This window comes from Xiphias gladius, chromosome 4 (assembly GCF_016859285.1).
Source record: "Xiphias gladius isolate SHS-SW01 ecotype Sanya breed wild chromosome 4, ASM1685928v1, whole genome shotgun sequence".
Taxonomy (NCBI): Eukaryota; Metazoa; Chordata; class Actinopteri; order Istiophoriformes; family Xiphiidae; genus Xiphias; species Xiphias gladius.
This window is the reverse complement of record NC_053403.1, coordinates 10,403,564-10,419,251: the sequence shown is the minus strand read 5'-3', so window position 1 is coordinate 10,419,251 and position 15,688 is coordinate 10,403,564. Positions and strand designations below refer to the sequence as shown.

The 15,688-nt window shown below is 40.7% G+C and overlaps 2 protein-coding genes across 2 annotated transcripts; one reads left to right on the top strand and one right to left on the bottom strand.

The window, feature by feature from the left end:
* Positions 1-3,524: 3,524 nt before the first annotated feature.
* On the bottom strand, positions 3,525-8,921 carry sod2 (superoxide dismutase 2, mitochondrial). The gene is made up of 7 exons (XM_040125971.1): positions 8,888-8,921; positions 7,765-7,782; positions 6,177-6,354; positions 5,302-5,507; positions 5,089-5,205; positions 4,295-4,474; positions 3,525-4,151 (listed from the first exon to the last, which is right to left on the bottom strand). The coding sequence occupies exons 1-7, from the start codon at positions 8,919-8,921 to the stop codon at positions 4,006-4,008; spliced, it is 879 nt and encodes a 292-aa protein (XP_039981905.1). The 3' UTR covers positions 3,525-4,005.
* Positions 8,829-15,688, top strand: LOC120789217 (WT1 associated protein). The gene is made up of 9 exons (XM_040125792.1): positions 8,829-8,936; positions 9,034-9,082; positions 9,663-9,700; positions 9,845-9,900; positions 9,997-10,055; positions 10,240-10,367; positions 11,643-11,821; positions 14,313-14,467; positions 14,617-15,688. Exons 3-9 carry the CDS (start codon positions 9,671-9,673, stop codon positions 15,267-15,269), a joined length of 1,260 nt encoding a protein of 419 aa, XP_039981726.1. The 5' UTR covers positions 8,829-8,936; positions 9,034-9,082; positions 9,663-9,670; the 3' UTR covers positions 15,270-15,688.

Here is a 15,688-nt window from a genome sequence, read left to right as displayed (position 1 = left end):
ATAGCTTGGATATCAGATTTGCTTGCAGGTTAATAACAAGTATTGATCTTTCGCCGCAGGTGTGAATGCTGGAGTGCGGCGGTTCGCAGCCTTTTTTTATGGTCTCCTAAACTCCTACAGCCCTGTCAGATGACTCAAGTACCCTTTGACTCACACTCGTCAAGTTCCACGTTTGATCGTTTGACCTTGACTGAAACTGGATGTTATGGAAAACTACCGATGTTACAATAACCTCTTTCATTCAACTGAATTATCCATATTTTTGGTCAGTTTGGTCAAATTTGAATCATACTACTAACACTTTGAGTGGCAGAAGGTGTTTCAACCATTAATCCATCACATTTAGTTAGTTAGTGTTAGCTATTTCAACCATTTATCCAAAACACGTATTTATCCATTTCCTTAAGCTAACTACTTCAACCATTTATCCATTACTTTTATTTTTAGCCAACTACTTCAACAATTACTTTTAACTAACTAGTTCAGCCATTTATCCATTAACCGTTCAATTCTCCTTTACTTTCAGCAGTTTAAACTGCTTTTATCTGTTCCAGTCATTTATCCTACTTTTAGCTACTTCACCATACATCACTACTTCTAAAAAGCTATTCAACCGTTTGTACTTTAAGGTATTTCTTTCATTTATTAAAAGTTTATCCATTACTTTTAGTTAACTAGCAATTATTTCAACTGTTTATTCATTATATTTATCTAATTATTTGAAATGTTTATGCATTACTTTAAGCTATCTATCGGAACCATTTATCAATTTCTTTTAGCTAACTATACTTCTTTGGTCACTTGCTAAATAGTTTTTCATGCAATCCCAGTCACAATGTAATGTTCAGGTGTTACAATTGAATCAATATGTGGACATATATATGTTTAATCAAATTGTATAATGTCTATTCTTTCAAATTATCTAAGGTATACAATCTTTGCAAGTACTCCCTGGAGTACTCCTGGTTGGAAATTACCGCTGTAGAACAACCCCGATTTTACATACAACTAACCATCTATACATCTGTCTGTAAGTTCTTCACTTTTGCTGTGATCAAAAGCCCAACAAAAGGCTAGAAATGCAAAGAAAATGGCAACAAGTCAGAGCAAGTAATATGAACTTATTTTTGAAGGTTTCAACGTTTCTCTCTCTCTCAGCCACCCCCCAGTTATCTCTGAAATACGGGACAACATCAACAGTGTTATGCAAGAAAGGGTAAAATCTCTGTGTGTGGCAATGGGCACGTACTTCCACCACTTATACCCCGACAATGAGAATAAGGACGTGAAACAAAGCCACATGCGAGTCTCACTGCATGCTTGCGCGCACCCGCTGAGAAACCGCACCAACAGTGGAGCTAATATTTCCTATGAAGTGTGTGTATTTGTGTGTGTTTGAAGAAATCTAGCTGAAACAAAAACATTTTAAATTATTTTCAAAAACTTATCAACATGTTAAAACATCATCTAGGATGCCTGCCTATGTCCCATTTGTACCATTGGATGGACATTCCTTTGGTGCCTAATGGACACTAAAAGTGGGATAAGCCACAAAGTTAAACATGTGTGAGAGGACCTTTCAGATTTTTGCATGAAAGCAAGTTTTACTCGTTTTTAGGAAAGAGCGCTACAGAGCGAAAAAGCGAGAAGGGAGAAAGAAGAAAGGCAGATTTCAGAGAGGAGTTAAACTCAGTGACTGAGACATTTTCCCAATATTTTCCTCTCTTCCCTTCCAGAGGTTAAAGAAACTCAATTCTGAGTGTGTGCCAGCATTTTTACGAGTTGTGGAAGAGGGAAATAATTTTTGGCACACCCAACCTTTTACACAGCAAAAGTAGGCCACATTTAGACAAGCCATCATCTTATAAATGGGCAGACTTCTGTTTCCAAAGGCTGGCAATGTCTCCCAAAGTAAAGTACCTCAAGTTTGTGTGCTTGTATTTATGGCTCTGATAAACTTGAACCAATTCTTTGACGTTCTTTCCAAAAGAATTCTGAAGTCAGCTGTCTTTACTTTGTCTATGTTCTCATAGCCTTTCTGCCACATCAGTAGGTTTGATATGTATCCTAAGTCCAAAATGGCCTGTAGGTCAGATTTAACTATCATTATCCATGTAACAATAGTCAAGCTATGCCAATATGTAATAAGTCACTGCCACATTTACAAAATGTTTAAATCAAAATTGTTTCAATGACGTTTTCATTTTTGATTTAATCCCATCAAAAATGATACATACTGTAATTCAATACAACCAAAATGCAGCTGGTTCCATTCTCAAGATTGGAGTCTGGGTACCATGTGCTTGAACTCAGTGTCCACTGAAAACCTGTTCACCTCTGCATCATGACACCACCTCCAGGAAAAGGGAGAGTTCTCTGGAATCTGACTTTCCCACTGGCAAACTAGTCAGTCCTAATTACAGACGGGAAGAGAGGAGCCACTCGGATGACATGAGAAGGACCAACTGGAAGCTATTTGTGTAAATACAGTAAACTTGTCCTTGATCTTAATTTGAAGGTAACTTCTTTTATCGAACATAAAACCAACTCAAAACTCACAGTGTAACGCTTAGGCCCCCTGAAATCTATTGTGAGTTGTATGTGTGGAAGAAATTAACTACCTTTTCTAGGTCCATGCCTGAGCCAATGCCTTGACTACACAACTCCCATACATTTGTTATTTATATGCACTTGATAGTACATTTTTTTGCCAAGAAAAATGTGTTCACACAACTCACAGACCCAACGAGCGTCTCCAGACATAAACCTTGGAAAACACTGCCCTCTTTTGGCAAAAATGTAAAAAAAGCAGAGGACAGCAGGTCATACAAATATTTGAAGCCTGGTGTTTCAGCTCAGACATGTTCATGGGGTTAAATTATCTAGTGTACGGTGCTCTACATATTTTATATGCCTTAGATAGTATTTAATGTGTTCCAAACACAAGTGTTTGCACATCTTGTTAACTGGAGCATTCTTTATCATCAAGGCGGGGGTTTCTCAGCAAGCACTGTTTTTCTGCTGACATTTAAATCTTTGGGTTGGACCAAAGTCAACTAGGCCGTGGTTTAGTCCAAGGTCTTTCAAAATTTTTTTTTTTTTTTTTTTTTTTTTAAGTACTAAAACATGTTGATAGCGATCATGCAGTGCCATAGGAGATGAAAGCCGAGAATTATAGCCAGGGAGAATTCTTTGGACTTGTTTCTTAAATTCTAATCAACTTACATGCCTCACCAAATTTAGTAAGAAAAAAGATGCTAACTGTGGTTAAACTGAACATGCCTTTGAAGAGTTCCATGTTTTAAAAAAAAAAAAACCAAAAAAAAAAACCACCGAATTACAAGGACCTTTATTTTCCTCTGATGAAAAGTTTTAAGCGTAACCTCTGTACTGGTCACTGTTGCAACTATTATCCCTTTATTTTTTACATTCTCTGACGTACCTTTTCAACAATATCTTTAAAGAGCATCTTAGGGTCTTGGAATATCTATTGCATATAGGAACTGAAAAATTAATCAAGCCTGTGCAACTGATATCCTATCATTTTATTATAATATATTCACATATAGACTGCAATGACATCGTCTGATTTAAGTGAGTAATTACTGAATAATACGCACTATGGTTATCTGACAACTAGTATGGCAGCCAGTATTTGGGTGTGATTGACAAAAGCCAGCCTTGATGGGAAAGGGGGCTATTTTTGTGCGCTTGGAAAAAAGTCTGGTGCTTGAAAGCAGACCTGGGATTAAAAAAAGCACTTGCAAATAAGTTTGTTTCAACTTGCATATGTTTCACATAAAGACAATATAATCTGCACCAATACAACAAGTATTTCATAGTCAGTTTGATCAACTTCAATGTAACTGACCATCTGGAGGTCTAAAAAAAACAAAACAAAAACACCACCAGTGACACTCCGTGCAATGTAAAACGAAGAATTATTTGCAAACGACTCTTTGATCCAGGTCCAGGTCAGGATGCGAGGGGTTGTTGGGGGATGTTCTACTTTTTGGCAGTCTGAAGACGCTCGGTCACGTTCTCCCAGTTGATTACATTCCAGATAGCCTTAACATAGTCCGGCCGCACATTTTTGTACTGAAGGTAGTAGGCATGCTCCCATACGTCAATACCAAGTAGAGGAATGAGACCTGAGGGTAAGAAAAAAAATAATTTCTCAGACAACTCAATTTAATCTGTCGCATTAAGACAGAGACAGTGAGAGAGGAAAATATAAATGCACGGAGGGAGAAGCTCAGTTTTCATTTGTTGTTCATAGTTTCTTTCCTCTGACCTGTTGTCCCCTGCAGAGGATCCTGATTAGCACAAGCAGCGATGCGAAGTCTTCCACTCTCCTTTTCATAGCCCAGCCAGCTCCAGCCTGAGCCCTGCACCGCTACAGCAGCAGCAGACATCTTCTCTTTCATCTTCTGGAAGGAGCCAAAGTCCCGCTTGATGGCTTCCATCAGCTCCCCTACAAGAAGTGAAACAGACAGGTGCTATCAGAGCAATACTAGACATTAAAATGAAAAAACAGAATCAGAAAGCATTTTCAGTCAACTTAATTTACATATTCAACTTGTTATATTATATTTTCTACATTATCTGGAAGACATAATGTAGAAATGTTTCTGCTTTTTTTCTGCAATAAGGACGATGTATTTTTGGGTTACCCAGATGATACTGTGTATGGTAATGAGGTCCACGAATAATCAGTTGAAGCAGCACTTTTGACCACTAGGGGGCAGAATGACTAAATAAATGACCACAAGCTTTTGGTTATCGGTTGTCACAGGTTTCAGTGACAAACACTGGAGTTATGTTTCAGTCAAAGTGATGAATTCCTCTCCAATATCAAACCCCTTTTTAATTATGGTTTTGTATGCAAAATTCTCACTAAATCATCTTGAACTGTGGCTTACTGGGCGCTTAACAAGAGATTCAAAGATAGGGTCTCTGTGACAGTTGGAAACCCAAAAGCCACAAGCTAAAAGCGTCAATGCAACTTTAAGTCGATTTGCACAACAAACCAGTGTAGGAATATTGAAAGAAGACAAGCTGTTCCCCTTTTGGATGTTTCTACCTTACCCTGTGGCTCTCCTCCACCATTTGGAGAGAGGTTTGTCCAGAAAACAGTGTGATTAATGTGGCCTCCTCCATTAAACTTAAGAGCAGGCTGGAGGGCAACCTGTGCTGTCACATCTCCTGAAATAGAAGAACAATAACATCCAGGTGATTAAGCCGACATCATATCTAATAGTTGCAGTTGGCTGATTAAATGATACAACTTTGCTTTTGTACCCTTTGCTAGTGTCTCTTGATATTTCTCCTCTGTAATGTTGAGGTTGTTAACGTATGTGGCATGGTGCTTGCTGTGGTGCAGCTGCATTATTTCTGCACTGATGTGGGGCTCCAGGGCACCATAGTCGTATGTCAGGTCAGGCAGCGTGTGCTTCTGCCTCGCTGCGGCTACCTGGTTCAGAGTTTGGCTGAGGCTGGCCGCGCACCTGAAACAAAACCAAGGGGGGGGGTAGAAAATGACAAGCACGCCACGCCGTCATCACGCCCGTGAGGTTTGAAGCAGCCAGCGTGCGGGAGGAGTTGGCATACATGTAGGTCTGATCAGAACCGATGCCTCACTTTTGGCTTCCCTCAAATAACTCAGCTACCGGTGATGCATGTGTCATTGAAATTACACAGTGTTAGCCCAAGGCAGCCTGGCGCAGGCAGGTCGATCAGTTAAAGTCGGAACAGTCCGTTGAGCTTGAGCAACACTGTCTGGAAGTGACCAAAGCGTCTCGTGTTGTTTGCGTAGTAACATTTGCTGGTTAGATAATAGCTGAACGAGCTGGCGGCACCGGGTTAGCTATGTCGGGTTAGCTATGTCTGAACGAATGTATCCAACTATTTCAACACTCAGTTGACAACCCACCCAGAAGCCCGTGGACGCATGACTATGCGATAGTAAAACAAAAGCGTTTATTTGGTGCGCCACAGGCTTAACTAGCTGAACTGCTAAACTAAGTTAGCATCCTGGCTAGCTAACTGTTAGCTCTGAATTAAAGAGCCGTCTCAAGTTCATGAACAACCGCTGCTGGCAGGAGCCGGCTGCCCGCATTCATTGCGCACTTTGAACAGAGTAATGGCACTAGTTGGTAAGTTGATGTCAGTTTTACCTGCGTATTTGACCAACTCTGCAAAGCATGTTCACGGTCGTACTCACAAGACAGGATGGACGCACTACTAACTGCCCTTGAAATGAGCAGATTCGATTTGACGGCGCAGGGAGGGGGGGGGGCGTACCATTGTCGTCAAGTGGGGGTGTTGACGAGAGTGTGCATAAATTAGATACAACTCAGCCGAGACAGCTGAAGCCACGACTCCTCCCAGAAATATCGATAGATAATACACAGTTGCATGTGTGATGAAAACATCGCGTTATATTGATCTATATTTGAACATACTGGGTTAAGCATTTCCGCCTCCCTCTTCTGTAACGTTATTCAACACACCCTTGTAGATGGTTTTTCTGTGGCCTTCATAAAAAGTGCATTAGATCATACGAGCGCAGCAGAGGTGTCATCGTGTCATAGAAATATTGTGCTTCAGTCTGTTCCTTTATATTATACGCCATTTCCATTTTGAAGCATATAGAGTTAAGATGAAATAAATAGTACGTAATAAAATGTAACATAACCATAACTATAACTAAATGTGCGCAAGCAGGTCGCACAATTTAGCATAATTATCAAAACTATCAATAAAGAATCACGTTAACGTTTCTTCTACCCCGTCGGAGGCAATGCCAGAGATCGTCTCTGTTGAGGCAAATGAATCACTCAAGACTTAAACCGACGACACCTCAACATTTGTTGCAACATTTTTCAGTTTTCAGTTGTAGGCGTTCTTCTTAGGTGTTCACAATGTCCCCACCATAAACACTGCATAAATAACCCAGCGACTCATCTGGACTGCAGACTTAAAGAATAATGGACAAATAACTTAGGGGGTTGGGTCCTTCTAAGGGGTCTCAAGATAAATTGGAGGCTCTGCGTGATGATTAAGCGGAGAGGAAAGAAGAAAAAACTATAAAATGAATCCAATACTTAAATTTGGATTAATTTTTTCAGAATTTTCTCTAATATTTGCCGTTTCTGTGAAATATATGAGAGTTCATTCCTCTTTGGGCCTAAAAGGAGTTGTTTAATCAATCTGAGAAGTTCGAAAGGGAAATTCCTTTTTGGTGGAGCATAAAACAACAAATCTGAAACACGACAAGGAGACGCACTGCTTTCTATGTGAGGGGATCACAAAGCCAAAACGGTTGGGAACCACTGTTTTATTCTTTAAAAGTGTATTGTAAGTTCCAAATTCATATTTTTTTGTTTAATGTAATATTTGAAACATATAAATAAGTAGTTACTAAAGTTGTCAAATAAATGTAGTGTTAAAACATTGCCTCTGAAATGTGGTGAGACAGAAGTATAAAGTAGCATAAAATGGAAACACTCAAGTCAAGTACAAGTGCCACAAAACTGTACTGAAGTACAATTATACACATTGGTCCCATTCCCAACCTGCACTTTAATACAATATGAGTAAAAGTGAAACTATGTGGAAATGCCATATCCCATATCTTTCTTCAGAACAAACAACTATTAACAATTCATCATTATAGTTTACCTGTAATCCACGTTCTTTTGGTAGTTTTCTAACATTTGGGTGCTTAGCAATGGTTGTTAAAGCACAACAACCTGTACTCACCGTGATTATCGCTGAAAGCTGAGAGACGATGGAGAAAAAGCAAATTACACCTTCATCTTAACATTTTTAGAGATCAAGTTATAATTTACAATATTGCAGCCAGGAGAGTGAAAGCCCATTTCTCAAAGGTTATTTCAGAAACTAATCCCAAAGCACTTTTTTCCACAATTGACAGTCCTCTAAGTCCTTCACTGATTCTCAGACTTCACAATAACTCATCTGCTTTAATGCAAAGTATTTGCTTCATTTTTCAAAGAAAAAAATAGTTTCTATTAGAGCCAGCCTTGTGACCTCCCTGCTCATGGTCCCCCATCGAGGATGTCAGAGGGATGCCATTTAGTAAAGCGATAAGCAGGATGAAGTTTTCCACTTGCCTTCTAGACCACATCCCTACCAAGTGGTTTAAATCCTGCTTCCAAAGCCTCTCGCAGGTTACAACCGGTATAATAAACTCCGCTCCTGATTTAGGCATCTTCCCTAAAGCTTTCAGGAACTCTATGGTAAAACCTCTGCTTCCCACATTAGAGATCTTCTTTCATTTTCTGTTCCAGCCAGATCGCAAAGGTCCTCTACAGCTGATCTTTTAAATGTTCCATATGTGTCCCGTAAAAGAATCAGTGAGGCTGCCGTTTGTTTTTATTCCCCTAAACCTCAAGCTCCATCGGTATTTTTAAAAGGAAACTAAGGATATATCTTTTAAATCTGGCTTTTATTTGGAGTAATGTTATAGCTGCAGTCTCTAAGTTTTAATCACTGGTTTCATATTTCGTTTTATCCCTTGTGTTTGTGTTATTTTAACTGTATTGACTTCTCAATTTTCATATTTATTTTCATCCTTTGTCTTTATTGTATCTCATTTTATTGGCATTGGTTTATTTATTTGTTGTTTTTTTTAACATTTTATGATTTTATCCTTCTATGTGAAGCACTTTGGGCTGAATGTTTGTATGAAAGGTGCTGAATGAATAAAGTTTATTTGAGTTATTTATATTTAAGCTGAAATATTCACTGGCCAGGAGCATTTTACCCTCGTTATCTGTTGTACGCCCCAGCCACTTTTTAGGATCCGGAAAATCGCTGCCGAGTGAGAGCTCTGTTTAATCTTCCTCCTCTCTGGTCGTACTCTGCTGCAGCAGCGGCAACGCGGCCAGAGCCATTCTGTCCTGCCTACGGTGAGGAAGATGATGGTGGTTACGCCGAAACGACTCAACTACATATAAATTCCCCGCAAATTTTCTTAACGTAGTTGTAATTTTGGGTCTTTTAAAGAGTCACTGAAGCCAAGGGGTTCCAGATTCATCGAAGGGAAACGGGCCTGGTGAGTGTTTTTGACGGTTGAAGGCCTGATATCTGCAGCCAAGAGCCCGCTAGTTTCAGGAAAAGGAGCGCAAGGGAGGGAGTCATTTCCTTCACCGCCATTTTGTGATAACAAGGAGCTGAGAACAGAGCCAAGAATCGCATGCTGCCAGACTGGACATAAAGAAAATATTTTCAGCCTAACACCTTAGTTTCGTAGCCTCTGTTTATTTTGCCAGCTGATGCTAAATGTTGTTAGCAGCCGAGAGTTAACCTTGGTTAGCCTATTTTCTGTTCCTTGCTACCCATCGGTGCCGCCTGCCACACCAGCTAACAAATTAAGCTCGACAGCTCTTATTAACCGGCGGTGTTAACTTTTATTTGGTCGGCCAGGTAGTCAACTGGATGGTCACACACATTTATCTTCGTCCGTCAGTCGCAAACCACAGCATTTGTAGCAACTTAGCAGAGTTGTCATACAGGTCATATTTCACTGCGTGTGGACAAACAGCCAACGCGTTACAGCTTAAGGAGATGCAGTCGCTTCAACGCTCATCACCAAACCGTGATTAATGGTGGTTTTATTTCATATTTATTTCCAGTGCTCACAATGACCAACGAGGAGCCTCTTCCCAAGAAGGTGAGCCGTCTTTTCTTGCTCGAGCATGTTGTTTTGTCGTGTGTCATGACCCCTACGTGTCGATTTAAGAGCTTAGTTAATGGATGTGCTTCAGTATCTAACCAGTCCTTGTTTGTTCGTTGTTTTGTTTCTTTTTAAATATAGGTTCGCCTCAGTGAATCTGACATGAAGACCCTGACCAGAGAGGAGTTGTGTACAAGGTAAGTAACAGTTCTGCAGCGGGAGATTAGTTATATTTTGGGGGAAAACTCGATCTATTGAGCAGTCAATATTTACACATCTTCTGCTCCTCTTAGATGGAAACAGCATGAAGCATATGTCCAGGTCCTGGAGGCAAAATATGCAGAGCTATGTTGTAAGTACATCTGCAGTTACATAAATGTAGTCTGATGCAGCTTGAGCGTGACTCCGCTTGACAGCCTCTTTGACGGCAAATAGTCGCTCCATTTTGCACAGTACATCACTAATATTGTCTGTTTATGAAGGGGAATTCTCGTCTGATGCCTGTTTTGCTTTTCTGCCCCTCTTCGCCATCTCAGCCAATGATGTAACAGGGCTGAAGGAGTCGGAGGAAAAGCTCAAGCAGCAGCAGCAGGAGTCTGCACGCAGGGAGAACATCTTGGTCATGCGTCTTGCCACCAAGGAGCAGGAAATGCAAGAGTGCACAGTATGTATCTATTCCTCTACTTTCTTAATGTTTTTTGATGTGATTATGGGGAATTCACTTTTTATTTGTCTCTAAAGGAGAGCTCTTGATGGAGTCCTTCTTAATTAAATGTTGAGAGCTTCTAACTGAATTGTTGGTACACTCAGCATCTCCATGAATATGACTGAGCTGTATGTTCTCTGGAGGTAATGATGCTCCATCCTCAGTAATCCCCCATGAATTAATAATAATGTATTACACTTTGCCATTTTTGTTTTAATTCTAAGTGAAGTCCAGCTGCTCTGGGGCTGCACCCAAACATTACTTTCATTATTCATTACTCAATTATACTATTTTCGTATTTATTTGATTCGATTAACTGAAAATGCTAGTCCTGTATCTGACTTTAAATTTTCTAATCTCCTGCCAGACAACCAATCAATGAATCAACATCAATCCTTTTTTTTTTTTTTTTTTTTTTTTTTTAAATATTCATTCATGGGTTGAGGCGGGCATCCTTTGCTCCTGTCAGATTGACAGTTCAGTGGATCACCATGTGGCTTTATGGCAACACATGCCATTCTTATAGGGCAGCTGAGGTGAGCTCAACACAAACTGCCAGGCAGAGGCTGGGAAGGTTTTAACCTGGGAACCTAGTAGTCACTTTTCTTTTAACCACTGAGCTGTAAAGGGTAGGAGACCACCTTCGACAGAATTGTCTAAATGCTGAACTTGTTGTTTTTTTTGAGGCATATTAGTTGCACTTTTTGACTCTTCGGTAAATGTATTCAAATCAGTTCTGTGGATATTTGAGGTCTACATAACTGTGACTTTGACAGGTGAGTTTTTGTTTTGTTGTTTTGAACTTGTCTGCTCTTCCTTGAATGTAAATTCTTTGCTGAGTGTGTCCAGGAAAGCAACTCCTATCTAAGAACAACTGCCATTACAGAATTGAATTAGCTTTGTTTTAATTCAAGAGTACTCGTTGTAGTCATGACACATTATCCAACCAAGTATTTTAATTTTGGAAATGATCAGAATTCACATCCAGGTACTGTTCAAAACTGATGGATCATAGTATTGAAAAGCCACCTGATAACCTTAAAAAAATATTGCTGAATTATAGAACCAGAATATTTTATTTCATCTCATTTTGGGGGGAAATGCTAATGTTGCTCCATCGACTGGAGATGGGTCAAGCTAAATTACTAGTATTAATAACAATCAAATGGTCTTCACTAGTAGAAATGTACTTAATTTTACCAGTCACTAACACCCGTTTGTTTTATCCTGCAGACCCAGATCCAGTACCTCAAGCAAGTCCAGCAGCCGAGTGCGGCCCAACTGCGGTCATCCATGGTGGACCCAGCCATCAACTTGTTTTTCCTCAAAATGAAGGCTGAACTGGAACAGACTAAAGACAAACTGGAGCAGGCCCAAAATGAACTGAGTGCCTGGAAATTTACACCTGATAGGTAAAGACAATCAAAATAACTCCCCCCTCAAAAAAAGTCAAGACTTCCTCACGCCCCCCACCCTCACTCTCACTGCAGGCATGCAGGAACAATGGTGGGGGGGAAGGCTGACACATGCTGTACTCACCACGAGACTCAGACTTTACAGAAAGCCAGTCACTGCAAAACAAAACTGTTTTTGTACTCTTGCACTGTGCCAGCTACATATCACATAACCCTAACGTGAAAAGACAGTATGGTCAGGTGACACTTGTGTTTCAGCTCTCTCCCCTCGTATCCCCTCACCGTCCAAGGGCCTGAAGGAGTCCGGACTGTTCCTGAAGAGGTGGTCACTCACTTCCCGACATGGATATGCCCTCCCCACCCCCTCAGCTCAAACCAGACAGTTCACATATTAAATAGAGGGGGGTTATGGTGGAGGTTGAGTCAGGCAGGGAGCATCCCTAGCCTAAAACAGCAATTGAACATTTTAAAGACAATTCCCATACTTGGTTTATAAAGACATTTAACTTTGGATTACACCACACACATACCTGCTAGTCTGCCTGAGAAACGTAAAGACTTTTTGGACAGTCTAGACACATTTCAGTAACATGAGGAAAGTTCTAGGATTTAAAAGTAAGACTTTGGGGGGGGGAGGAAGAGCCACTAGAAGTGATGTTAAGACTGTGGTGGAGCCAGATCCTCGGTCCACGAGGGGCTATGGTTCAGGCATGAGGGTCCAGTCGCCTGTGTCTTTGAACATGGGCCCACTCACGGTAGAGTGTATTTACATGTTTTATTTTGTGACTTGTTTCTTTTTATTGGCATTTCATTTCTTTCTCTTGTTTCTCTGAAACAAACACTTACTGCAGTGTGTGTGAACCAAGAAGCTTGATTGGCTTTGATTGTTTATACTCGTATAAAATTTGGACTTTAATCATGAATTAAGCTTTGCTTAATTCTTCAGATACACATTGGAACACACTGCTGTAGGTGAACTGAGTCCTGTTTCAAGTTGTGAATGCAAATGTCTTTAACAAGTCATGTTATGAGTTGATGAGACTGTATTTATTGTATTTCTGTGTATTTTTGTGATTGACCACACAATCTCTCCCTCAGCCATTTACACTTCTGGCAGGTTAGACTTTTCTTTCTCACCACTGTGGCACAGATCTTTGGCCACTGTTTTCACAATAAGAGCACACTGTGGAATCTGTTATGTTTCCTGTTTTTTAAAAACAAATTTATACTCAGCTCTCTCACACCTGAGGCAGTGAGATTTTAGCTGGCAGTGTAAATACAGCTTGTTGACAGACGCATTTCTCCTCAGCATTGTAGATTAGTTAAGGTTTTAGATAATTACTAATTGAGAAGAGAAGTAGTACATGCAACAGACTAAATCTATGCAGTGTATCATCGCAATTTATTTATTTATGTATTTATTTTTTTATAAGTAACATGCATGGTTTTTGGACAGTTTTCTGAGCTAGTTTGAAAGAACAATCACCAGTTTGATGACTTCTGCTTTCAAATGGTAAAGCTGCTGATTAATTTGCCATTATTGTTAATACTTCAGTATCCTCTGGCCAGATGATTACCATAGGCATCTATAGATGGCAGCTAACTATGGTTTGAAATAATTTGTATGTATCTCATTTTTTGTGCAAATTCAGCATCTTGATTAGGGCTCATTTTGAAAGCATAACCACAATAATTGCTGATGTAAGATTAACAGGTGTGCTGGACTGTCAGAGGATTCCTTGACCTGTTGTACAGTTGAGAAAGCAGCTCCCTAAACAATTTAATTTCACTGTTTAAACACCTGCTCTTATGTATTTAAATTCATGACTACACAAAACAGGTGCCTGATTCTGCAGTGCACATTTCCTTTTTTGCTACACATAGTTAAGGGCTGATATTTAAATTGTAGGTTTCTTGTAGTGTGTCATTCTAATATTACTCTGCTCTGTTACATTTTTTTATTCTGCTTGTCCTTGTAGTGAGCTCATTTGAATTAGAGAATTTGGTAGAGACAGAATCACTACTGTTTTTAAAGTGCTCACGTCCTTCAATATGCAACATGGTGAATAAGTTACAGTGCAACAATGGGTGCTTTAGTCCCATAGAAATGTGGGTCTAGGTTGCTTGTTTGGGTTTTCAGCCAAAGTTAGGACCTTGAATTATGAGTAATTTATAATCAAACTTTTAATTTAGTCAGAGAAAAAAGTCAGTTTGGACTTTTACAAGAAAATAACTTGAATTTAATTGTACGAACGGATTTGTGTCAGTGGGTTGCTGATAATTTTATTTTGCATTGGAGTCTAATAGACGTACTGAAAAGTGTGCTGTGAAAAGAGTCATTAATGGATGGCCCGAGTTGAAGAGTTTCTGTTGACCCTTGGCACACTGGGAAGTGCGTCAGAGAGCTGGATCAGGTCAATGGCATCTTTTTGCCTGTTGTGTTTGTCTCTTGCTTCACTGTGTGATGTGAGACTTGTTTCCCTTACAGCCAAACGGGGAAGAAACTGATGGCCAAGTGTCGAATGCTGATTCAGGAAAACCAGGAGCTGGGCAGGCAGCTGTCCCAGGGACGCATCGCCCAGCTGGAGGCTGAACTGGCCCTGCAGAAGAAGTACAGCGAGGAGCTGAAAAGCAGTCAAGATGGTGAGAACAAGAGCAGCATCCACATCACACAGCCTGACCATTTTTACTTGAAAAAGTGTGACAGGTTGTCATACGTGTGACTTTTAACATGCTACTGGTTGATTTTTGACCTTCTTCTGTGTCTTTTTCTGATCTCCGTCACCCCCCAGAATTGAATGACTTTATCATCCAGCTAGACGAGGAAGTAGAGGGGATGCAGAGTACCATCCTCGTCCTGCAGCAGCAGTTAAAAGACACCCGACAGCAGCTGTCTCATACTCAGGGGGCTTTGGCTGGACCCAGCAGGACTTCACCCGCCGCTTCCAGCTCATCCGCTGAACCGTCCACCCAGCCCGAGCAGGCCAGCGCACCCTCTGAACCGATGGGGAAAGACTACGGGAGGGTGTCCAATGGACCAAGCAATGGCAACTCATCCCAGAGGAGCGAGACCACTACACCCAGCCTGTACCGGGAGGTCAGCAGCACCGAGGAAGACTTTCCCATGTCCCCCATGGTCTCCAGCCCAGGTGAAGCTGAGACCAAACTGTCCAACCACTCAGAGGAGGTGTCAGGGAGTCAGACTGCTGCTGGTAGAGTTGGAGGACCTGTGGGTTTCGGGAGCCAGCTGAGTGCAGGGTACGAGAGCGTGGACTCTCCAACAGGCAGCGAGACATCATTGACTCAGCACTCGAATGATACAGACTCCACCACCGACCCCCACGAGGACAAGGCTGCCCTGGTGACCAAGGGCACCAGGACTGCAGGGTCACGGCACGCTCAGAATGGCCTGGACTCCAGCACGAGCGACAGTGCGGTTTTGTAATGTACTTTGACATGTACTGTCTTCTCCTTTTTTTTTTTTTATACAATATACAAACAAGGCAACAAATGCATAGTCTGTAATACAGCACTGCTGTCCAAGACATTTTGTTTTCACCCTCCTCCCCTTTGCCTATCGTGATGCCTCTGTCACATTTGTGTTGCTAAATGGGGATATAACAGGAAAGGGTTAATGTTAGATTTGAATTGCGTGGATGTATGATTTAAAACTAGTACGTTTCATTCTGCTGTTTATTTGAGCATGTCTATGCTGTTCTCGTTTGCGCTCTTGACACTGAAATCAGGCATCTGGTGTTGTAACTCATCGTCAAAAGTCAGTAAAATCACTGAATTACAGTAGCTTTGCAATACTCAAGGTCATTTTTAGATGTTGGCCTGTTTTGTTTTTTTTTTTTTTTTTTT